Genomic DNA, 24,723 nt, shown 5'->3' on the forward strand with positions numbered 1-24,723 from the left:
GTATGTGTGTGCTAGTGAGTGTGTTTGTGTGTCTGAATGTGTGTGGGTTTGTGGGTGCAAGTTGTGTTCGTGTCTGTGTCTGTGAGTGTGAGTGTGTGCTGTGTGTTAGTCTGTGTGTGAGTGTGTGTTTGTGTGTATAAGTATGTGTGTGTGTGTTTGTATATATGAATATGAGTATGTGTATGAGTTTGTGTGTCAAGTACAGAAGTTTCTTTTGGGGTGCTGTTGCTTGTCGGCATCCCCATGAGGAATAAAGCCTGCTCCAGCAGCCTGCTGACCACATCACATCTGTCAGCCCAGGGTTTGTCAGAAATCAGAAACAGGGGGATGGCAGTCTGTCTGTAACCACCTGGGCCCCCAGCCACAGGGCGGTAGCTGACTCCACCAGCTAAAAGTGTTCTCAGACGACACCAGCTCAGCAGTGGCTTGTTTTAGTTTGAAGTGAAACATAAAAACCACCGTGTGACACAGCTTGGAACTCACTCAGGCCCACACTGACCATTGCAAATGCCAGTCTCTGCTGCTGGAGGGGGAACAGTGGAGAAAGAAATCACCACAAAACTTCCTGGGCAGTGTGGCGGCACAGCAAGGCTTCCTCATTTCCAGAAGCCAACGTTTCATTAACATAGCCCTCTTCAAAATGACTGTGAAACCTTAGGACTAATTTAATCAAGGCCTTAAGATATTGTCAAGAGATTTGCAGCCTTTCTTTCTGTTTGGTATCGAATATCTTTAACCACAAAGCAGACTGTGGCTGGGAACAAAACAATCCTCCTTGTGTTTGGCTTGGAGCCTGAGCCATAGTTGTACTTAGGAGGTTGTGTACAAAGTGCCCCGGCCCGTGTGCTGAATGAGGCAGCAGAGAAAGAGCTTGGGATGGGGCTGAGGGTCTTGCAGAACACCAGCATCCCCCATGCTGTTCCATGACAGGGCTAGCTCAGGCCTACGTTGTTATAATGTTCTTGTTAAATATGATGAGAATATCCCAAACCTTGGAGGAGACTCACCAAAGAGAGTGTAAGTCACCATTGAAGACAGAACTGCATAACATTGTATCGAAAAGCTCAGCAAAGTACTTAGGGAGACCAAACTAAGGATGAAACTGTGGTGACGCCCCCCAGTAGATAAAGCACTTGCCTATGTGAGAACCAGAATTTGGACCCTCAGCAGACATCTAGAAGCCAAGTAGTTTCAGTGGCTGGCCTATGTTTCCAGCCATCAGAATGTGAAGACAGGATATTCAGGGGCAAGCTAGCTAACCAGACAAGCCAAATCCATGAGGTCCGGGTTCAGCAAGAAACCCTGTCTCAGAAAAGGGAGATCTATTGAGAAGGACACTTGACACCAATCTCCAGCCTTCAGATAAACAGACACACATGACAAATAACATGACACACATGCATATCCTGCCCCCCCAACAAATATACAGTGATATTACTATTTTCAACTTCTCAGAATCTATAATCATAAGAGAGATGGGCCCATCAGCACGAGTGTGAAATATGATCTTGATTACTTTAACACTATGGGACAGTCATGTTAATCGTGGGTGGGACCATTCCCTAGGCAGGGTATCCTTGGCTGTATGAGAAAGGGGGCTGAGAGGTAGCAAGAACAAGTGGTGGAAACCCTCCACCACTCCAGTTGCTTTTGTCAAGCTACCACAGTTCTCCCAAGAACACACACAATGTGGCTTGTGATATGAGATACAGGAATGTCAAGCCAGCTGCCATGGCCACACATGTGGATAATTATTGGACAGGGCCTGACCTGATCATCCACAAGTCCTGGGTCTCTTCCCTTTGCTGCCTGGCATTGAAGACTGAGAGAGGGCTGTGTTGGTTGGATGTGCAATGTGATGGGAGGTAGGAGAATCCACAGCTGGCCGGGCATAGGTCTTCCAGGGAACACAATTTCTAGACCAACTTTGTACCAATACCACCACACCCTCTAGGCATAGGAATAAGCAACTGCCTTGTCAGAATACTTCCCAAGCAATCCCCAGAGCCAGTTTGTCCTCAAAGGCACTGGTGCAGATTCCTAAGTTTCCCAATAGGTGTGATCACTCTTTTTATATAACACTTGAAATGCTATTGAGAAAAAGGGTTACTGGGTTCAAAGTGAGTAAGGATGAAGGATCCCAGAACCTAATATACTACAAAGGGAGCCTATGTTGTATTGGCACCATCTACTTCTTAGTGATGCTCATGTTGGTGTTTGTAAACACACACTGGTACCTTGCCTTGACTGTGCCCACTGGTGGAGACTGAGACCTTTTGGATGAGTGAGCCACGGCAGGTGTACAGAAGCTGGATAAACACCTCTACCTGCATTAGGAATGTCTGCTGGCCCGAGGCTTCTGTTAGAGGCATTCTCTGCACAGGCTCTCTAGGCTAACAGCAGGCCCCACTTGCACCAGCCAGCACTGTGTTTCTCAGGTCATTTCATAGCCAGGTAGCTGCCCCATGCAGAAAGCCCAGTGACACCGGGATGCACACTTACAGTTCATCCAGGCAGTCCTCAGGCTGCTTCAGCCTGTGGCCGTGGAGAAGGTAGTCATACATCTCATGGTTCTGAACTCCGGGATAGGGAGTCATTCCCCGTGTTGCTATTTCCCACATGGTCACGCCAAAAGCCCACTGAGAACAAAGGCACAAGAAGTTAGGACAAAAGTCTTTCCACAAAGGCTGAATGGACTTTTTCATAGGGAAAGGTCATTTCCTTAAAGCCCCGATGACGAAGCACACAGAGCTGGTAATTATGTCTGAGGCCCACTGTTCTCCTGACACAGCAATACATGGGGTTGAAGCCCCATAGTTAACCGTTCTTACTAAAGCTGTTCTGGGAAACCTGGCCAAAGGCAGACGGGAGCCTCATCACATATCAACACTGCTTACTTGGTACACTGCTCTGCTCTTACTGTGGCGTGTTTTCTCTCCCCAAGCTTGGATCAAGGGTATAATTACACAGCATCTGTTATATAGCATCTGGGTTCCAAAGGCTACTGCGTGAACTCATTCACTTTAATGTAAATATCTTAGTTATGGGCAATAAGTCACTTATTTGTAGCAAAGAAACCTGGGAATCTCTGAAGGTCACATGCAAAGCAAATGTGAGTACGCTACGACATCGTACTAGTTGTCCTGAATTAAAGATGCTATGTAAAGTGAATAAATTAATTAATTAATGGAAAAAATGAAAGCCAGGTATAATGGCATACATTTGTGATCCTAGCTACTGGAGAGGCTAAAGCAGGCAGATTGAGAGCTCAAGGGCTTTCTAGGTGACACAGCTAGACCTGGCCTCAAAAATAAAAGGTAGAGAAGACTGGAGAAATGGCTCAGTGATTAAGACACTGACTGATCTTCCAGAGGACCCAGGCCCAATTCTTAACATTCATATGGACACTCACAACCATCTCTAATTCCAGTTCCAGGGGATCTGAAAGTCTTCTGGCCTCCATTGGCACATCACAGTGAACAGACATATATGTGGGAAAAGCAATCATGTACATAAAAATAACTAAAAAGTAAAAGGGGCTGGAGCGATGGCTCATTGGGTAAGAGCACTTTCTGCTCTTGAAGAAGACCCAAGTTTGGTTTCCAGCATCCCTTTCGGCTCACAGCCTGTGATTGGCTCAGACTGCAGGGGGTCTGATGCCTCTGAGAGCACCTGCTTCCTTATCCACACACAGATATCATACCTACACACATAATTAAAATAAAATTCAATCTTAAAGTAAAGAAGAGGTTGTGAAAGTAGCTAGTGTTCTCATAGCATGTGTGAGGTCCCAGAGTCAACCCCAGAACAAGAAAAAGCAGAGGAATGAGTGAATAAATGAGATAAAAGCGTGCTCCGAGCATGCTCCCAACCCTCGTTTAATCAGAGCGTAACTCCCTACATCCCCAGGCTCAGTCATTTCTCTCAGTGTGTCACTGTCTATCAAATCAAAGCTATGCACATACCACGTCACTTTTGCTTGTGTAGACTCGGTCTGCCAGGCTCTCGATGGCGATCCACTTCACAGGCATTTTGGCAATGCGGCCTTGGCGGTAATAATCACCACTGTAAATCTTCTTTGAGAGGCCAAAGTCTGCCACGCAGACAGTCATGTCATCCCGCAACCTGTGAAAGGTAAATTCTGGTCCTCAGCGGAACAGGGCATTTAATCCCAGGCCTGTACCAGATGTGGTTCAAAATGGATGAAACGTGACTAAGAAGACATGAGGAGATTTCAGATGTGAATCAGTTGGTAAAATGCTGGGCGAGTATGCACAAAGCCCTTGGTTTGATTCCCGAGCACAGCGCAAATGGAAATAGCAGGGCATGTAGGGCAGGAGTCCAAGGTCATCCTCATCTGCTGGTCAAGTTCAAGACCAGCATGGGATACAGGACAGCTTTATAGGAAGAGGAGGGGGAAGGGAAAGAGTAAGGAAGAAAAAGGAAGGAAGAGGAGAAGGGAAAGGAAGAAGAGAAGGGGAAAGAAGGAGGAAGCGGAGAAGAAGAAGGAAGAAGGAAAAAGAAGGAGGAAGACGAAAAAGAAGAGGAGGAGGAAGAGGAGGAACAGGAGGAGGAGCAGGAGAAATGGACCCCATGAGCCATGAGCTTGGGGTAGGAAGCAGCTTTGAGGTCAAAGACATAGCAAATAATCGGGAGAAGATATTACTGTATTTCCATCACTCTGGCCTGTGTGGGGCTGGCCCAGCAAAGGCATCCAGGCACAGTGGCTGGAGGCAGGAGGGTGGGGTAGGACAGAGATATGGCAGAGCAGGAGTAGAAGGAACAGCAAGCCGCTCCTCCTGGTCCTTTCATGGATTGCATCAAGCCATCACCATCTGTCTGGAAGCAGCGCTGGACCTGTGGACCAAGCAAGGCAGTGTAGAGGCAGAAGAGGAGGCGAAGTCTGGGAGGAGTGGGAAGCACAAGTGGAAAGATGGTGCTGAAAGACTGCTGGCTAATGTGGGCAGCTATGGAGGAAGGAACTGGAAAATTAAAGGGAAATAAATGGTAATCATAGTTCACACGGGTAAAACAGGTCCTAGACAAGAAGGAAGGGGAAGAGAAAGAAGAGAGGAGAGAGGAAAGAAGGGAGAAGAGGCAGGTATCAGAGATATCCTTATCTGTCTGACATTAACCCTTCCTTCCTTCCTTCCTTCCTTCCTTCCTTCCTTCCTTCCTTCCTTCCTTCCTTCCATATTTTTTTTCTTTTTAAAGACAGGGTGGCCCAGGTTGGCCAGGAACTTGCTGTGCAGCTGAGGATGATTTTGAACTGTGGACCCTTCTGCCTGTCTCTCGAGTTCTGGGAATACAGGTGTGCACACCCAAAAGACCCACGTTCTTAGTTCAGGACAAACTAGACAGGCAGTCCTCCTACCTGGTAGGAAAAACACGAAGGAAATGTTAAAAGAAAAATAAAATTTCATGACTCTGTATCCACGCTCGAAAAACAGTAATAAAGTCCAATTCCCTTGGGGTTTTAAAGACTAAATTAAAGGGGGAAGGGGCTGTGGTTGATAAGAGTGAGTAGCCAACTCTATAGTCAAACCTCTAACTAAGACAAACACACAGGGGCCACTCCTTCTTCTCACAACCGGCAAGCTAAAACCAAGGAACAGTGAAGGTGTTTGCAGATCTACATCAGGTGGTTCTGTCAAAACAGGTAAAGACATGGAGAAAATTCTAGTCCAAAGTTCTCACGTAAATTCTTATAATTCATCACTTGCTGTGGCAAAAGAACTTCTAGATATTTAAGGTACCAAATGTTATCACAAGGGTTGGATAGATATGAACAAAAGTTCCTGGAAAGAAACTACACCTCCCATTGAACCTTCTAGAAGGCCGATTATCTGGTTAGAAGTTCAATGATCGAGGAGCAGCGGTTGGATTGTCGCAGGGCAGAGTCTAACTGCAATCTATCTTGAGTTATATTTAGCTCACTTCACTGCCAAGTCTCTGCCCACCTCTGTGCCTGTCCAGTGATCATCAGAGGAAACTGCTCTGGATGTATTAATTTAGCAGACCAACCAAAGCCACGAATGTCATCATGGGGCATCTGAGCCTATAGCAGAAGTTTCCCCATGCTGCTGACATCTGCCTACCCGATGTGCCTACCAATGTATTTGAAAGTGTGTTGATTTATGATTTTCTTTGTTATGTTAGTATAAAAACCTGAAAACAGTTTCCACTTTAGAATATGACATTTGAGGTTGTTGAATCTCTATTCTCAGGCCACGGTCACTTGTACTTGAGTCTAGAACACACCATTTCTTACCCTCCTTGAGGAGAGAGCTGTGTGCTAACAAAGGCATGGGCAAACAGTCTTTAGAATTTTCATTATTGTTGTTCAAGTTATACTATGGTTAGCTGACTTACATATTATTATGGATCCAAAGCTAGCTGATGGCAAAAGACCCCAAAGATCACTCCTAGTGCCCCTAGCTTAGTGACAAGGAGAAAACAGACTAATCATAAGAGAAAGCATTGTATACTAGCCAGACTCTTGGAGGCAGAAACAGAAAACGCCCAAGGTAGAATCAGAGCGATAGAAACCCCATAGAAAGCAAGGTACTCTGCCCCCTCCCAAGCCAGATGCCCTCCATAACCTAATAGCAGGTCACTTCCCACCCTATGAAGTCTAATGACCCTGCCGTCCCAGGATGGCCCAGGTTCTTACATGCAGTTTCGAGCTGCCAAATCCCTATGAAGAAAATTCCTGTTGCTCAGATACTCCATTCCCTGGGCAATGTCCATCATGAACTTCAGCAGTGTCTGCAGGGCAATGTACTGAGGGGAGGAAACAAGAAAAGACATGAATCATTTAGAAGGAAAAGTTGGCAAGCTACTCTCTCCAAGGGGGAAACAGTGCTGTATCTATTTTTTTTCTTTCTTAATTTATTTACTATATGTAAGTACACAGTAGCTATCTTCAGATACCCCAGAAAAGGGCATCAAATCTCATTATGGATGGTTGTGAGCCACCATGTGGTTGCTGGGATTTGAACTCAGGACCTTCGGAAGAGCAGTCAGTGAATGTTCTTAACCGCTGAGCCATCTCTCCAGCCTGCTGTATCTATTTTTATTTTATGTGTCTAAGCATTTTGCCTGCATGTATGCTAGGCACACACATGATGTACATCATGTGTGTGCCTAGCATCTGGAGGCCAGAAAAGAGTATCAGAACCCTGGGACCTAGAATTACCGATGGTTGTAAGCCACCATGTGGGAATCAAACCTGGGTCCTCTGCAAGAGCAGGCAGTGCTCCTAACTGCTGAGCCATCTCTACAGCCCTGGAAATGGTGTTCTTATTTCTTAAGTTGTAGTGGTGACACAGAGACAGATCTTTCCTTTCTATATCATTCATACACACACACAGAGACACTTTGTTTGGAACAAGATCTTCCTGCACAGCTCAGACTAGACTACAACTCAAGATCCTCCTGCCTCAGCTTCCCCAGTGCTGGGATGACAGACATGAGCCACCACACAGGGCTCAGAAATAAAAAAAAAAAAAAAAGCTTCAAAAAAGGGAATAAGCAGAAACTCTAAAAACCTCTTGGAAAATACCACATTCTCTTTGCCTTTAAAACTATTTCAGGTGAAAAATATTTTGCATCTTTCCACATTTTATAAGGCCAAAGTTGAGCCTTCACATCCCAAGACCCCTGGGCCAGAGGACCAGGTCAGGCAGAGAGGAGGAGGGAGGGTGCATGGTTGTTTGGTTTTCATGCTCTTTGCATCCACCGACTTGTTTTATATGTGGGAGGGAGGGAGGGAGGGGTCACCTGTGCCACCACGCACATTTGGAGGTCAGAGGACAACCGGTGACAGTCAGTTCTCTCTATCATGGGGTCCAGGGTTTTAATGAGGGAAGAGGAGATATTCTAGGAAAGGGGCAGATGTTGGGAGGGGAAAAAACCAACTCGATAGGAGATATTTTTAATTCTGTATTCTTCTTCTTTTTCTTTTTAAAGATTTATTTATTATTATATGTAAGTACACTGTAGCTGTCTTCAGACACACCAGAAGAGGGTGCCAGATCTCATTATGGATGGTTGTGAGCCACCAAGTGGTTGCTGGGATTTGAACTCAGGACCTTCAGAAGATCAGTCAGTGCTCTTACTCGCTGAGCCATCTCTCCAGCCCTAATTCTGTATTCTTGATATCATTTTTTATTCACCTTCCTTTTCTATTTTCCTCCCTTTCTCCTCTTCTTCCCCTTATCCTCCTCCTTCTCTTTCTCCTTTTTGGTATGTGTGGCACTAAACCAGATTGATCTCTGGACCTCACATATGCTAAGACAGCTGATTTTACTTTGAGCTATTTTGAAAGATAATATTCTTCTTCTAGACAGCAACAATTAGGCTAGCATTCACCCTTATCTTTGAACTAAAATACAAGCATGCATTCTGAAATTCTAATTTTTTTCCCCTCTGGTGCCTTTCTAGAATTTCAGCCATTTAATGTTTTCTCTGTGCTGTAAAAATCAGATAAAACTTCTAAGAGAATAAACACAGCATCAGTGGGATGGGGGTGCAGCTCAATGGGAGAGGACTCATGTAGCACACACAACCCTGCAACTCTGGGTTTAATCCCCAGCATCATCATCCCCACCACACACACACACACAGAGAGGGAGAGAGGGAGAGAGGGAGAGAGGGAGGGAGGGAGGGAGGGAGGGAGAGAGGGAGAGAGGGAGAGAGGGAGAGAGGAAGGGAGGGAGGGAGGGAGGGAGAGAGGGAGAGAGGGAGAGAGGGAGAGAGGGAGAGAGGAAGGGAGGGAGGGAGGGAGGGAGAGAGGGAGAGATAGAGACAAAGTAAGTAAGACCCTGTCTTCAAACAAAAACAATAAGAAAGAGGCAGGGAGGGAGGAAGGGAGGGAGGGAAGGAGAGGGAGAGAGGGAGGGAGGGAGAGAGAGGGAGAGAGAGAGAGAGAGAGAGAGAGAGAGAGAGCGAGAGAGAGCCTTTCAGGCATTTAGAATTGGTTATAGGGATGATGAATAATGGAAATCTTCAAGTAATAATTGAATCCCTTACTGCAGCCGTGGCACTGAAGAAAGCCTGACCACAAAGTTCCTGGCAATCATGACTCATGAGTGGTCTGTCCATGGTACCTACTCTCTCACTATCACCCCTCCACATGACACTGGATTTGCCACGGTTCATTCTCCAAGGACTATAAGGTTTCCAAAATGGTGTTCACAAAGGGGCTGCATTTGGGTTTGGTTTTTCCGTATGGTACGGGGGATGGAACTCAGGGCCTTGTGTCAGACAAGCTCTCTACCAGTCAGCTATAAGCTTGAGCATTACATCTGTAATGACATATTTCCCAACTATGACCTGCCAATTATGAATGAAAACCATGATGCCATAATTATCCTCACCTTTAAGTAACAGAGTTACAGAAAAAGGTCAGCAAGTCAAACATGGAAGTTTTGTCTCTTCTCCGTGTAGTTAGTTTTCCAGGTGCTAATATCCAGGAAATAGCAACTCCTATTGTCATTAGTAAGTAGAAGATACTACTAATTTGTGATATTGTTCCTGTAATAATTACATTATTCTTGGAGCCTGTGACTAAAAGTTATTTAAAAGATAATTACAAAGAACAATTTTTAAATGTGTTGGGATGACCACAGGTGTCATGACAGAGTTTTCTGCCCTAGTGAGAACAATCTGAAGGTGAGACAAATGACACAGTCTCAACTACAACAAAAATAAAAATATTCAGGAACAAATTTCACAAGATGCGTACAACTTACGTTCTGAAAAAAATATATTGTGTTAGTGAAAATTTTAAAAATCCAAATATAAGAAGAATTTATTTTCCACATATGGCTTAGGAAACTTGATATTATGATGTCAATATTGCTCAACTTTTGTATTCAACATAAACTTTGTTCCAGTGTCATCCTGCTTTTTTGTAAAATGTAACAAGTTATTTCTAAAATTCCATGTGGAAATCCAGGGAACTCAGAATATCCTCAACAGGCTTGAAGATGAACATGGCTAAAAGACTCAGACTTCCTAAATGGTACTCCCTCCCTGCTGTAGCTCCTCCCAATCCATCCTCCCCCGCTGTAGCTCCTCCCTGTTCATCCTCCCCTGCTGTAGCTCCTCCTTGTCCATCCTCCCCTGCTGTAGCTCCTCCCTGTCCATCCTCCCCCACTGTAGCTCCTCCCCATCTATCCTCCCCCACTGTAGCTCCTCCCCATCCATCCTCCCCTGCTGTAGCTCCTGTTCATCCTCCCCTGCTTTGCCCTTGCCCCAAGGTCCCCACAATTGTCTTTGGAGAAAACCAGAGGTTCCTACAATGCATGTGCTCACCAATCTTTTGCTCCCATCTCTCCCCCACTCCCTCTTCCTCTCCCCTCCCCCTCTCCCATTCCCCCCTCTCTCTTGTTTTTATTCCCACCGCTGGCACCATGGACTACTACTAAAGCTTCTCCAGTCAGAATTCCTTCCTTCCCCAAATGCATAGGTCATCCCAGCTGCCGCTCTCTGTGAGATGCTGCTCTCTGTGAGATAGTGCGGTTGATGCTGATCATCTGCCTATTTGCCTTGCGTACCTCCAGGGACACTGTCCATGCTGAGGACAGTGACACTTGGAGCCAGAATCCAGGCCCTGTTCAGAAGCTCATTGACAAGTCCTGAGACTTAATCTTGTGTCGGAACAAAAGGTCTTTATGCCTTGGGAACTGAGTGCACAGGAAGCAAAGAAGCTGCCTGAATAAAATCTCCATGCGAGGCCCAGCTATCCCAGAACTCTGTGTCTTCCAGCTTTATCTCGGGCTACAAAATATCAAAGTGTAAAAAAGCACTCCTTCTTCATCTCTGTAATACTGGGGGTGATTCTCCACTGCGGACACTCTGATACTGTTGCAAGTGGAAATGATGAGTCAAGTAGTGTGTGCCTGCTTGTCTTACTTGTCATTTTGTTTAAAAGGACAAAAGATTACAGCAGAACCTTTGCAGGTTGAAGTAGAATTGTTGAAGCACACACTGGAGGTGGGGTGGGGAAGCAGAGAAGCAGGGGAGGGTGTGTAAAAAAATGCCAAATAGCCGGGCAGTGGTGGTGCATGCCTTTAATCCCAGCACTTGGGAGGCAGAAGCAGGCGAATTTCTGAGTTCGAGGCCAGCCTGGTCTACAGCCAGGGCTACACAGAGAAACCCTGTCTCAAAACAAACAAACAAAAAACAAAACAAAACCCAAACCAAAAACACCCAAAAAAACAAAACAAAAAAGTCCCCCTAACGCCAAATAGAGCCAGGAGGACACTGTATGGTGTTAAAACTTACAGAAAAGTTTCAGTTCTCAAGAGGATGTGTGGGCGTGGAGGATGAGCAGAGATTTCAATGACCACAAGGAGGGCTCAGAAATAGGCCCACAACCTGACAAGTTTTTGATAGAGGTGTGAAAGCAATTTATCAGATTAAAGGTGGCCATCTCATAAGTGATGACCAATGATATGCAAAACCAACCAATCAAAAGGTCTTCAGGGTCAGGATGTAGCAGTTGGTAGAGTTCTTATAAAGCATGCAAAAAGTGCTGGGTTTATCTCCCAGCACCACAGGAACAGGGCATGGTAGCACACATCTGTAACCCAGAACTCTGGAGCTAGAGACAGAGACAAGATCAAGAGCTAAAGGTTATCCTTAGCTATGTAGTGAGTTAGAAGCCAGCCTGGGCTACATGAGATCCTGGCCAAGACAAAAAAAGATGATGATGATGGTGATGAATTGAAGAAGCCTTAAACTAAATTTCAGACCTTCTATCTATAAAAATTGACTCAAGATGGACTGAATACCCAAATATATCAGATAAATCTCAACACTTTTAGAAAGCATCAGGAAAAAGACAATTTAAACAAGGAGTCAGTAAGAGTTCACAGACATGACAGCCAAAGCAAGAAACCTGAAAGGAAAACTTAAACCACTTGTCTGTAGTTACAGTCCCTAGAGCTCCACAGTTGATGGCAGCTAAGGGGACAGAGGCAGCTGTGTTAGAGAATGTTCAGGTATCGACTGATTGGTACAGTTCCTTCCCACAACCTGCGGTTTTTGGCAACAATGTCTGGGGACATTGTTGGCCCACAGTAAAATCTGTCCGAATCTAGGGCAGATTCCTGATAGCAGTTAGCCCTGTATTTTCCCCTTGTGGGTGCCTTGTGGTAATGCCACCACCTCAGACAGAGAGTAAACTGATGGATAGGGATGAAGGACCAGGCTAAGCATGCCATGGACACAACAGCTTGTGCACACAGGCTCCAGTCACTCTGCCTACAGGGAACATGAAGAAGGGACACAGTGCTCGCTTCATAAGCAGGCCCACAGCAATGTCCCTAGTGCAGGACCCCCAAATCTACAATATTTGAAGTCCACAGTAAAAACTGACCATACAGAGAGCAAGCCTTTGAGTTCATGGTCCCAAATCTCTGAGATGGCCCAGCATTGGCTCTCTGGCTGTGTCCTGAATGGCCAGGGCTGTGTCGTTGTCATGGTGCTAGCCAACTCAGAGAGTACCAGGATACAAGGGTAGCAGCTGGGTTCTCTCACCTCATCACATCTACCTGCAACCCATCTTAATGCGGATCATAGAGGATACATTCACAAATGAATGTTTCACATTTCAAAGGCTGAAACCCACAACTACCAGGACTCTGAAAAATGTACCTTAGGAGATCTGGGTATGACAAGCATAAACTCGTCACCTCTGCATTCAGGAGGCTGGCTGGGCTAATAATATAAACTTATCTCAAACGAACAAAACACAACTCCTTAGGAGAGTGCCTCTTAACAGTCTGTGGTACATAAACGCTCTATAGACTGTAGTCAAGGAGACTTTGGCCCAAGATTGTGGGAGCAGCTGGCTTCCTCCCACCATGAGCAGGGATAAACACCCACTCATAGGCCTGGCGAGGGGATGGAGACCACAGTTTAACCCCTGAGTGCACAGTGAACTCTGAACCAAGGCCAGTGACCTTCTCTGCATTGTCAGGGACACCAGGGTTGTCCCAGTTGTCATAAAAGCTTCAGAAACAGTTGAGAGGCAGCACAAGTGGCCTGTTACCTTGGGTCCTGTGTTTAATCGGGAATATAACAGGAAGGTGTGGAGGTCTCCGTATTTCATGAAGGGTAAAATCACCATGGGCTTCGGGATGCCTTGAGAGCTCAGTTCTATACACACGCCTGAAATTGAAAACAGGACCAGTTACAAAGAGCCCTTGTTAGATACGAATACATAAACCCTGGAGGCTGCTGGCCAAATTGAAGCCACGTGCAAACAGGCCAAGAGGTGAAAACCAAAGGCTTGGGTCTCTCACAGTGGAGTCTAGGATATGTAACACCTGTAAGCTGCATGACTCTCTCTATCTCCCTCCCTCTCTCCCTTTTTCTTTCTTTCTTTCTTTCTTTCTTTCTTTCTTTCTTTCTTTCTTTCTTTCTTTCTTTCTTTCTTTCTTTCTTTCTTTCTTTCCTTCTTTCCAAGAGAACTCTCATAAACCAACCTGTCACAAGAACAGACAACTAGAAGTCAAGGATTCTGTGCTCTGTTTTTATTAGACTGAATGACTTAGGGGTGGAGACCTCAGAGAACCTGAGGACAAATTAGCTAAACACTCCTATGAGAAAGCCTACTGCAAGGAGACGTTTAAAGTTATTAAAGCATTTTTTGAGGGCCTACCTTCAAAACCTCTCTTTCTAAACTTTCGGGGATTGAAGTTGCAGTGTGTTAGTGTGGAATTCTAGAAGGAACCTGTGACCCGATTCTAGGCTTCCAAGTGCAACCTGTTGAGCAAAGTCCAATGTCTCTCCTAGCCACTACTGCAAACAATAGCTATTTCTTTGACATGAGATTTTTCCCAAACCTGAGCTTTCAGACCTCTTTGCAGCATTAGACATATAGAACCTTGGAAGGTTGCTCAAAATTGTATTATGGACTAAGGCAAAGGGCAGGAAAGAAAAAGGTCACTATTTCCAGATTGTTTATCTCAGGATAATGTCCCATATACACCATGCACTGATACTCATTCATGTCTGTTGATTTTTTTCAAAGATATTTATATAACACCGAATTACATTCAGTCATATCTATGAAACAGTCAATGTGCCATGACTCAGAAGTTGGTTTGTAAAGTATTTCTCAAAGACTCTTTAGAGAGATGTCTTTGTTTATAGTTTGACTTCACTGGTTTTCAATTCACAGACAACCTCCTCTCAACAAAGGCAATCACGTGAGTGGCTCTCGTGTTTTTGACTTAGCACACTCAGAAGGTTAACTCCATCAGCACCCAGGAAACACAAACCGGGTTTTACTCTCAGCCTCAGAAAGGAGGATAAACCCAGTGTTGCAAATTTTGGTATGAACCTCTCTACACCTGAACTTTTTCCCTTTTGGCACACAGTGGGTCAGCAAAGCCCCTCCCAGCCTCGGCCTGGCATCTCCCTGAGGTACCTAGAAGTCGGATGACATTTGGGTGGTTGAAGTCTTTCATGCATGCTGCTTCGCTGAGAAACTCCTCGATCTCCCGTTGAGAAAAGTTGTCCACTAGAGGAGCAGATGAAAATTCAAGGCGTGATCACTGTTCCCCATTAGAGGGAAGGGGGTGACAGCAACGGCATTGCAAGGCAGGGCCAACAAGGTCAGCTCAGGGGTGGGGACCAGGAACAACACTTTTTGTCTAGTAAAACTAAAAATTACACTGGGCTTCAGGGTGCATTCACCATGGGGAAGTTGAGGAAGAACTCAAGGGGCCAACCTGGACTATAGAGCAAGATCTTGTCTCTAAAAGCAAGCAAGCAAGCAAATTCACAAACCCTTCTTTCAAACAAAAATAGAAACTCCTGAACTATAGAGACAGGAAGGAACACTTGTCAGTGTTTGGGGGTTGGGAGGAGAGAAGCCAGTGGTGAAACCGGAGGGATTTTTAGGGCTGTCCAACTGTTCTGCAGGATACCATATGGGGGACATAGATCATTCACGCATTTGTCTAACACCATAGAACTACACAAGACCAACAGCAGACATGAGTCAAAGCAAAGAGCTTCCGTTGATGATATGTGAGTGTGAGCCCATCGACTGGACAACAGACTAATCAAAGATGGTTGCTTATAGCATGTAAGAGAAGTTGTGGGTAAGGGGACAGGGAACTCACAGTAACTGGACTTTCTGCTCGGTTGTTCTGTCAACCTAAAACTGCTCTTTAAAATGATAATTTACTTTTAATAAGGAAAAAATATTCTCCCCAAATCCAAAGTGATTTCCAACTGAGCTGGGAGTACTTTCATAGCAAAATTTAAAAATGGACCAATTTAAGAGAATTATTTTGCAATTCAGTATTGGCCCATCTAGATAGCTTAGTGGATAAAGGCCCCAAAAGCTTGATGACCTGAATTTGATCCCTGGGGAACCCACAGGATGGAAGAAGACAACAGACAGCCTCAAATTGTTCTCTAATCTCTATACATGTGCCGTGGTACAAAGCATGCATACACACACACACAAATAAATAAGTAAATAAAATTGTAAATGAAATTGTAAATAAAATTCAATATTGTGCTATCTGAAACAAGCCAGTTCCAATAGAATAAATCCTGTTTGATCCACTTTTAGACAGTGCCTGGAGTGACAAAGCCGGACAGAAAATGGGAGGGCTACTTCCTGGGTGGGGGAGTGGGTGGGGAATGGAGAGTTTCAGTTAGAAGAGATGGGAACTTTACGACTGGATGATGAGGACAGTGCTTGACAATGGGAAGGTGAGAAATGACACTGGCTAAAATGCCAAATGTTTAAGATGGCAAATTCCATTTTATGTATATCTTGCTATAATTAAAAACAGACAAACCTCAAGGCAAGGCCCGTCTTAAGGGATTTCTTGAACAGGGTGTAGCTCGTGACTAAAATGGCCTTTGAGGGTACCTAGCTAGGTCTGCACTATTCTAACAGTTTGCTATATTTATTTCATTCCAGCACAGAAAACTTATTAAAAGCTTTACATTTACAGCATAGCTGTCACCAGCATCCTTTCTGTTGCCCTTAGCTATGGAGCACCAGGGGACCCAACAGGAGGTGGGGATAGAGGTCTGTCTGTAAACTCCTTCCCAAGGACCAAACCCAGGCCAATGGGCTCTCAGGAGTAAATTTGAAACATATTTATTTCGCCACATCATCAGGGTTTTGTTTGTTTGTTTGTTTGTTTTTTTGTCCCCTCAGAAAAACACCCTCTAAGTGACTGTGTCACCCTGTAGACAACATCAATCTTTGGTCACAATGTCAAGGGCTCTTGGTCAAGAGTCTAACAAGTTCTCTTTGAAATGACTGGGTTTAAATTTTATGTTCTACAGTGCTTGCAATTGAACCCAGGGCCTTGTGCCTGCTAGGTGAGTCCTCTGCTCCTGAACTACAGGGAGATTCTGAAGCCAGAAGCTGTTCTTTCGATCTTTGATAACCAGGGTGATGTAATTCATGTGGGAGCTAGTCCGAGGAGGTGGACCCACAGGGGTCAGATTCCTCTGCCTCCAGGACTCATGCCTCACTTTGGGATCATTAGCTCTATTAGGTAATGGAAGATGAGGGAGATAAAGAGAGAGTTGGTGGAATGACAAATATTTTTTTGAGCATGAAGAATATCCAATGCCTGTGTGTACAGAGAGCCTGTCCCTTCTGCTGGTGACCACGCTTCCACATTGATCGTCACACCAATTGACCCATTGGTGGCAGAGAACAGAACACAACCACTGTTCTACAAGGAGCACCTGACATTGAGGTGACTGTCCACCCAGAAGAACAGGTCCCACGCCAGGAACTCACACTTCATGGTCTTCACTGCCACCTTCTGAGAAGTCCCATCTTCCTGCTTCAGATTTCCTTCCATTACAGACCCAAACTCTCCTGTGAAATGAAGCAGTATCTATGCAGTGCTGCGCAGATGCTCTCCTGGCCACAGAACCACGCATGTGTGTGGACCTGGAGCAAGTCATCCGCAGACAGCAGGCAGACCCTGCTCAGACCTCTTACACCCGCATACGAGGCATGCACACTGGCCCTGTGAGTTTGAGTAGTTCAGATTTTACTTAGCTTGTTATCACTTCACCAACCATTGTAACAGACTCAAGATACTTATAGGAAAACATGGGAAGTGTACCAAAGATCACAAAACAGTATTTTTCACCACCCAAGTGCTAAAGATGGAACTCAGGGCTTCATGCACGTTTGGGAAACACTCTACCACTGAACTCCATTCCCAGCCCAAAGCACAAATTTAATAACACTATCATTCATGCTAAGACAAATTTAAAATTTAAGTATATACTTTCATTAACTGAAGTAGATCAATTCCTTAAAGGAAGTAGAATGCCAATCAATAAATAGAGAACAGCAATAAATAATAATGAATGAATCACATGCTTTGCAGTAAGGGAAGGGAATTCATACTTCTGAAGCTTACTCTGTTCCAAGGACTGCAGGTGCCTCTTACATATGTCAGAGCTGAGTTTCAAAATTCTCCTAGTTCATTTTAAGCTCCAAAGAAAGAATTATTTGCATTATAACTCCAAGTCATAAAATTGATATTTTATTCAACGAGTATACATAAAAAAAAAAAAAAAAAAAAAAAAGCCGGGCGGTGGTGGCGCACGCCTTTAATCCCAGCACTTGGGAGGCAGAGGCAGGCGGATTTCTGAGTTCGAGGCCAGCCTGGTCTACAAAGTGAGTTCCAGGACAGCCAGGGCTACACAGAGAAACCCTGTCTTGAAAAACCAAAAAAAAAAAAAAAAAAAAAAAAAAGAAATCCTCCACTGCTCTTTGTCTTTTAAAATGTTAAAGAATCACGCTGAAGCAGCTTACCTTCACCCAGAACTTTCCCGAGAACCAGAAGGTTTCTGTCAATCACAACATCTTCTAGCTTATTCTGCAGCTCCTCGCTCACTCCCAGGCTCTGCACTATGGGAGGAGTAATGGTGTGAGAGAGAAGCAGCCGTGTGTTTTCTTCAGTAAGCATAAGCAGATGTATATGGAACATTTTGTTCAGAGTAACACACTTACCCAACTTATACTGTGGTTGGGGGAAATAACATTAATCCTTCAAGGTAAGACCGTCTACAAACAGCTTTAAAAATGAGACCCACACTTCCCTTCCCTTTTCATGATAGCAGCTGTCTGCACAGGGATTCACACAGAAGTCTACTTTTGACTTTAAAGGGGTTAGGGAAACATCAATGAGCGCATGCTGGTGGATTCTATAGGCCTATTCGTGGTATAGAAAAGAATCATTGGGATATGTCTCCTACCCTCCCATGCCAGCCAGGGAAGAAGATAAATGGAGCACAGAAAATATTCAGAGAACAAACTGTCCTCGTACATGTGATATGTGGCACCTCATTTTAAAGACATCAGGTACTTCAGGGGTCTGGAGAATAAGACTGTCTATAGCGAGGATGTGGTATAGAATAATGAATGCAACAGGCGTGCAGCATTAGAGAGAGAGAGAGAGCCACTTATTGACCAGCTGGGAGATGGTTCACCCTGAACTACAGTTGGGGCATGAGTCACCTTTCAAAGAGAAGAGTCTCAGAAGGGAAATGTTCCCTCCTAGAAAAAAATTATTCAATTTGTTCTCCAATAGAGGGAAAAATAGTCTAAATGGATAATTCTTAAATACAAGAACAGAGACATCTAAAGTTTAAAAATGTATGTTAGAAAAGTAGTTAATGCAGCGAATAAGTTTTGGTTCATAGGAGCGTGGACTCCATGAGGCTATGTGTTAGTTTCTTTTGTTTTGTGTGTTTTGCTAAGCCAGACGACCGGAAGCACAGCCTTGACAATGTTTGCATTCTTCCCAGGCTGCTCTTGAAACCGCTTAGGAACTTCCGTTTACCCTCCCCACAAACCAGAACCCCCCACTCCCAGTCAGCAGAACCCAAGCCTGCCAGTATAACTTGGCAGACTATCCATCTCCTTTGAGTGAGAGGCCAGGACGACAGGAGGTGAGGCTGCTCCTTTAAACCTTTGACCTCTGCCCTCTGTCCCATTTCCCATCAGCCACAGGGTTTTTTCTTTTCCTCAGTGATTCATGAGGCTCTGGATCCCTAATTCATTTTTTAACTGCAGGAGGCTGAGGCAGGAGGATCATGACTCTGAGGGCAGCCTGGACTACATAGCAAGACCCGGTGTCAGAAAACCAAAACCAAAACCCATGCCTATGTGTGTGTACATACATATGTGTATATGTACATGTTGCAAACCCACATATGTGTATGTATTTGTTTTCCATTCTCATCTCTTAGCGTTCATTAGAGACTTATCTTGGGTCTCCACTAATTTTAACTTTTGCCAAAAAGTGAACCGATGGTCAACTCACAGGTAAGCTCGATGGCTCGCCGGCAGAAGGACTTCTTCGCTCTATAATTTACGACCAGTTGGGAATCCTCCTCAGAGAATGCTCCCCTGCACAAAACAGAGACATCCAACCATAAGGACAGGGCATTGGAACCGTGTGACACAGGACAGTATGGTGTCCGTCACCAAATATAAATGGCCCTCCTGCAGCCAGAACATTTCCCTGCTGGGGACATAGCTTGGTGGTGGAGTAGTGGCATAGCAGGCATGAGGCCCCAGCTAACCAGTCAGCCAGCCTAGCCAAAATGGTAAGACCCAGCTTTAATGAGAGTCTATCTCAAAAATACACTTGGAGGAGGCCTGTGGAGTGGCTCAGTGTTAGGTAAAGGCAAATGAGCTTAGTCTCTGGAACTCACATGTGGAAGAAGAGAATTAACTAACTTTTTGCAAGTTGTATTCTGATCTCCTTATATGTATAATGGTATGGCACACACACACACACACACACACACACACACAGTTTAAAAAAAAATCTTTCTTTATTTTTTTAAAAATTTAAAACACTTGTGAGCAAGAAAGGAAAACACCAGATAGTGACCTCTGGTCTCCACACAGGCATGCACAGAAAAGTGCAAATGCACACAAGTACACACACACACACACACACACACACAAATCGGTCTCCTTTTTAAAGCCTCTCAGTAAACACTGTCCTGTTTGCACAGTGCATCCTACTGAAGAGCTCTTCTCTGTAAAAGAGCCCACCACAGGACTTGTTCTTGCTGTCGCTGAACTGGTCCAAGTAGGGAACCTGACTCGTGGGCTTGCATAAGATAGGACAAGGCAAGAAGCCCAGTCAGAGAGGCGCTATCATCTGTTAACAACAATGTCATCAATACCATGAGGTTATTATTATTATTTTTTTTTTAGGCAGGGTTTCCTCCATCTCAGCTCTATGTAGACCAGATTGGTTGGGAATTCACAAAGGTCTACCTGCCCCTGCCTCTGCTGGGATTAAAGGTGTGTTCCACCATGCCTGCTCAGTTACCAACTTACCCAAACTTTGTTTCCTGGACTCTCCTTCTGAGGACCAGAGAAATACACAAAATTAACCCGATTAAAATGAATCCACAGAAGCAGCCGAGGATGATGAGCATAGAGTCGGTGTTGCCAGGAGCTGGGGTTGACGAGGGTGCGTAATCTACCTTACCTGGAACAAACCCAAAACCATGCATTGGAAAGAGTTCTCTGGGATGCAAAATATAGCAGCTTGCGAATCCTTTACCATTTTGTGAGCAATGAATGCAGATCATTCTCACTTTGTGCAAGGTGAAATGATTCGGAGTTTTACCTATCAGTGAAAGTAGGGGCTGGAGAGATGGCTCAGGAGTTAATAGCACTCGCTGCTCTTGCAGAAGATGCAGGTTCAGTTTCCAGTACCTACACTGGGTGGCTCAGAACCGCCTGAAATGCCAGCTTTGCAGGGTTCCAACACCTTACTTGGCCTCTGTGGATACCGCTCTCCCATGCAGAGCAGTGAGATGCGCTCTTATGGGACACAGACAGGCATACAATGCACACACACACACCCCGAATAAAACTTAAGAAGACAATGAGACTAGTTAGATTCTATCATTCCACATTAAGTGCCTGTCAAAACAACACACTGAACTGCACAAATATATATAACTTTCACTTGTCAATTAAAAAAAATAACCAAATGTTGGCAATAAGTGCAGAAAAAAAGGAAAAATTAGTAAAGCTAGCATTTGTTTGGTGCACAGCGTTTTCCCTTCCTTCCCTGCCTCCTCCTCTATCTCCCTTCCTAGCTTCTTTCGCAGGGTTTCCCTACAGCCTAGGCTGCTCTCCTGCTCTTTTTCCTCCTGCCTCTTCCAGGATCACACCTGTACCATACCTGGCTTGTGCAAAGTAAACCCAAACTGTAGGAATCAGAGTTATTTCTTCATCCAAAAAAGAAAAAAACCAAACAAACCAAGAGACATTTAAACAATCCTTGAACACATAGAAACACCTTCTGCGTTGCAGGGAGCTGTCATGTTGGACTGTAATTTCAGCATTTTGTCTTCCTGCTCTTGGTGTTGTCAAGTGTCTCTGAAAGCTTTTGTAGTGTGGGATGGCACCCAGGGCCTCATGAATTCTAAGCAAGTGCTGTAGCCTTAAGATATGCTCCCAGCCTCTAAAGTAAGGATTTTGTTCGATTGGCTTTGCAGGTGTCCCTTTAACTGGGACACTATCATTGTTTCTGTCACGTACTGTGCTTATATAAATCATTCACAACTGTGCTCAAGCCAATAAATTCTTTTGTTGTTTTGGGTTTTTTTTTTTTTGTTTATTTGTTTTTTTCTAGACAGGGTTTCTCTGTGTAGCCCTGGCTGTCCTGGAACTCACTCTGTAGACCAGGCTGGCCTCGAACTCAGAAATCCACCTGCCTCTGCCTCCCAAGTGCTGGGATTAAAGGCGTGCGCCACCACGCCCAGCACCAATAAATTCTTCAAGCAACAATGATGCCAATACCCCTGCTCCACTTATCTTCCATTCCTTACCTTCCAACACCCCCAACTCCCCCCCCCCGCTACTTTTTCACATTTTCACTAATAGCTTCTGTCAATTATCCATGTTTGGAAAAGTCATTTGGATTTGGCAAGGAAGTCACGTGGGCATTTGTCTTTGGCAAGTGTATGAAGTGAATGACAGGTCAGTCACCAACAAGCCTGGAAACATGATAGGACTACTCTGGAGACCCTGCACATGTGTCACTTACAGTGACCAGTGGCAGTGTTATGTTTTGTATAATGATTCTCCTAGGAGGGTAACTAGAATTTGAAACGTGTTGCTGGGAGGAACTGGTGTTATTTAGACTGCAGTGCTGGGTGTTTCTTACATATTGGGTGGAGCATTGCAAAGTGATTCTGCCTATGAAGCAAAACTTCAGGATTGTTTACAGCTTGTTACAGATGAAAATAGAATTTCCGTGGTCGCAAATTCTGATTTCTAAGAAGGATGGACCGTTGTTGATATGCATGTTTGCCAGTGTGCATGACAATGCATGAATGCACACGGATGTGGGTAACCATGGAGATGAAAACAGGGCATCAGGTCTTACAGTGGCTGTAAGCTTCTTGATGTGGGCAATGGAAACTAAAGCCCTGGTCCTCTGCAAGAGCAGCAGGTGTTCTTATCGTCTGTCCTAAACTTTGGTTTGTAAAGCTGGGCCTTTGAGTTTCTTCCAGGTAAATGCCCTTAGTCTCCGGAGCATCAGAAACTACATTTCCCAGGTACTGAGTCTCCTGACTGCTAAGGTAATCTACTAAACAGGAGAGCCTGCTTGAGGATCCCGGGGAAAGAAACAGGCATAAATGAGTCATCGGCTATCCAGTCTCATCTGCTATTGGATGCAAAGGCCGCGTTAGGCAAGAACTTGTAAACAAGTAAGTCGTGCTGAGAAGATGGTTGGCTATGGATTTTACAACAAAGGTTCAATTCTGCTCAACCTAGGATGGGTTGGCGTCAGAACAAAGTTGGCTCCCCTGATTTACAGAAGCACGAACAGCATTTCGCCCATGTGAGGCATCATGGTGGCTTCTTGCCAAAGAACATTCTGGCAATAGGCAAGAGGTAATATGCATGGTTGGGCATTTAGCTCAGCCAGCCACGGCAGCATGAGGATGGCACCCGAAGGAAAAACTTGATGGCCAATGCAGACTGAGTCACAGAGCACATTACCAGAGGGTTGATTGGGTAAAAACAAGGCAAGCAATAGCTTCAAACAGAGCTGAAACAAATGTTGCAAACCAACTGTGCCAGTCAGAGGGAGCTACAGACCAGCGGTATTGCCTGTCTAAAATACGGTGTCATGGGCCTTAAACCAAATTCAACAGGTAGAGGCCAATTCAGTATTTGGAAAGGACTGATCTTCAGTAATGGCAGGAGTGTGGGAATTCTGTGGAGTTATTGCACAATGCTTTTTGGTCCTTATTCTGCACTTGTCAATCAGCCACCCTTGCACTGGTCCCACTTAGGCAGTCTGAGCTCACATTCTGCAGTCAACACGGCTGCCCCACTCACTGTGTTCAGGAATGATGATATTCACTGGCTCACTGAAGGGCCCGATGCCCCCTTTAGTAATGGCCGCGATTCTCACTGTGCAGGTGGCATTGTGGATTTGGACAGGAATCTGAGCCCAGCTGCCATTCTGGCTGACTTCTTCAGAAAGCTCTTTCTAGAAATAGAGAAGATAAAAGGAAATGAAACGCTGAGACATGGTGGGAGGTGGTTCACTAGACAGCTACCCACATTGCCCACAGTTCCCTCTGAGGGAAGCCACCTATTCTCCATGCACAGAGGTCATGTTTCCACAAAGTCCCTTCTTCACAGGGCCATTGCCAGGGTCTCTACAGGGTGCATCATGGGGCTGGGGGTGGGGGCAGTTGCAGTTTCAGTTCTTGGGAAACTAAGCCCCTAAAGGCATGGCACTTATAGTTAATTCCAGAAACTTCTGGAACAAAGGGAACATGTAGTGGATGCTTCTAGACCAGTGGTTCTTACTCTTCCTAAGGCTGTAACCCTTTAATACAGTTCCTCATGCTGTGGTGACCCCTAACCAAAAAATTATTTCATGGCTACTTCATAACTATAACTTTGCTCTTGTTATGAATCATAATATAAATATCTGAGATGCAGGATATCTGATATACAACTCCCCAAAAGTGGTTGTGACTCACGGGTTGAGACCCACTGTTTTAGATGTTACGAGCAGGACTGAACTCTTGAGAGCCCATGTGCACAGCGCCACAGACTCACACTGTTCCTTGGCCCTATGCACCTGTCAAGCACCCTTGCTTTATAGCCCAGCTTCTCTTCTCTGAAGTCCTGGGGATTCTGACTGAACGCTCTGGGTAGATAGGGGGAGAACTGAGAGCACTTTCCCACTTACGCTTGACAAACGGACAATTTTGGGTGATTAAAAAAAAACAACTTTTTTAGATTTGTTAATGTTATGTGCAGGAGTATTTTGCCCGTATGTATGTCCGTGCACCACAGGCACGCCTGCACTGTGGATGTATGTATGTCTGTGCACCACAGGCATGCCTGCACTGTGGATGTATGTATGTCTGTGCACCACAGGCAGGCCTGCACTGCGGATGTATGTATGTCCGTGCACCACAGGCAGGCCTGCACTGCGGATGTATGTATGTCCGTGCACCACAGGCACGCCTGCACTGCGGATGTATGTATGTCCGTGCACCACAGGCACACCTGCACTGCGGATGTATGTATGTCCGAGCACCACAGGCATGCCTGCACTGTGGATGTATGTATGTCTGTGCACCACAGGCATGCCTGCACTGCGGATGCCAGAAGAGAGTGTTGGATCC

At 45.0% G+C, this 24,723-nt stretch overlaps 1 protein-coding gene across 2 annotated transcripts in view; it reads right to left on the reverse strand.

Annotated features, from left to right (window-relative positions):
- Positions 1–24,723, reverse strand: part of Mertk (MER proto-oncogene, tyrosine kinase) — a 105,088-nt gene that overhangs the window by 5,939 nt on the left and 74,426 nt on the right. For both annotated transcript variants that reach the window (XM_021155563.3, XM_021155562.3), the window contains exons 9-18: positions 23,414–23,567; positions 20,384–20,537; positions 19,350–19,435; positions 17,837–17,932; positions 16,802–16,882; positions 14,447–14,539; positions 13,064–13,182; positions 6,674–6,783; positions 3,966–4,125; positions 2,503–2,639 (exon numbers count right to left, since the gene is read on the reverse strand). In XM_021155563.3, the coding sequence (XP_021011222.1) occupies positions 2,503–2,639; positions 3,966–4,125; positions 6,674–6,783; positions 13,064–13,182; positions 14,447–14,539; positions 16,802–16,882; positions 17,837–17,932; positions 19,350–19,435; positions 20,384–20,537; positions 23,414–23,567 (1,190 nt within the window). The remainder of the gene's footprint in view (positions 1–2,502; positions 2,640–3,965; positions 4,126–6,673; positions 6,784–13,063; positions 13,183–14,446; positions 14,540–16,801; positions 16,883–17,836; positions 17,933–19,349; positions 19,436–20,383; positions 20,538–23,413; positions 23,568–24,723) is intronic.

This window comes from Mus caroli, unplaced genomic scaffold (assembly GCF_978045245.1).
Source record: "Mus caroli unplaced genomic scaffold, Mus_caroli_1 scaffold_2, whole genome shotgun sequence".
Taxonomy (NCBI): domain Eukaryota; kingdom Metazoa; phylum Chordata; class Mammalia; order Rodentia; family Muridae; genus Mus; species Mus caroli.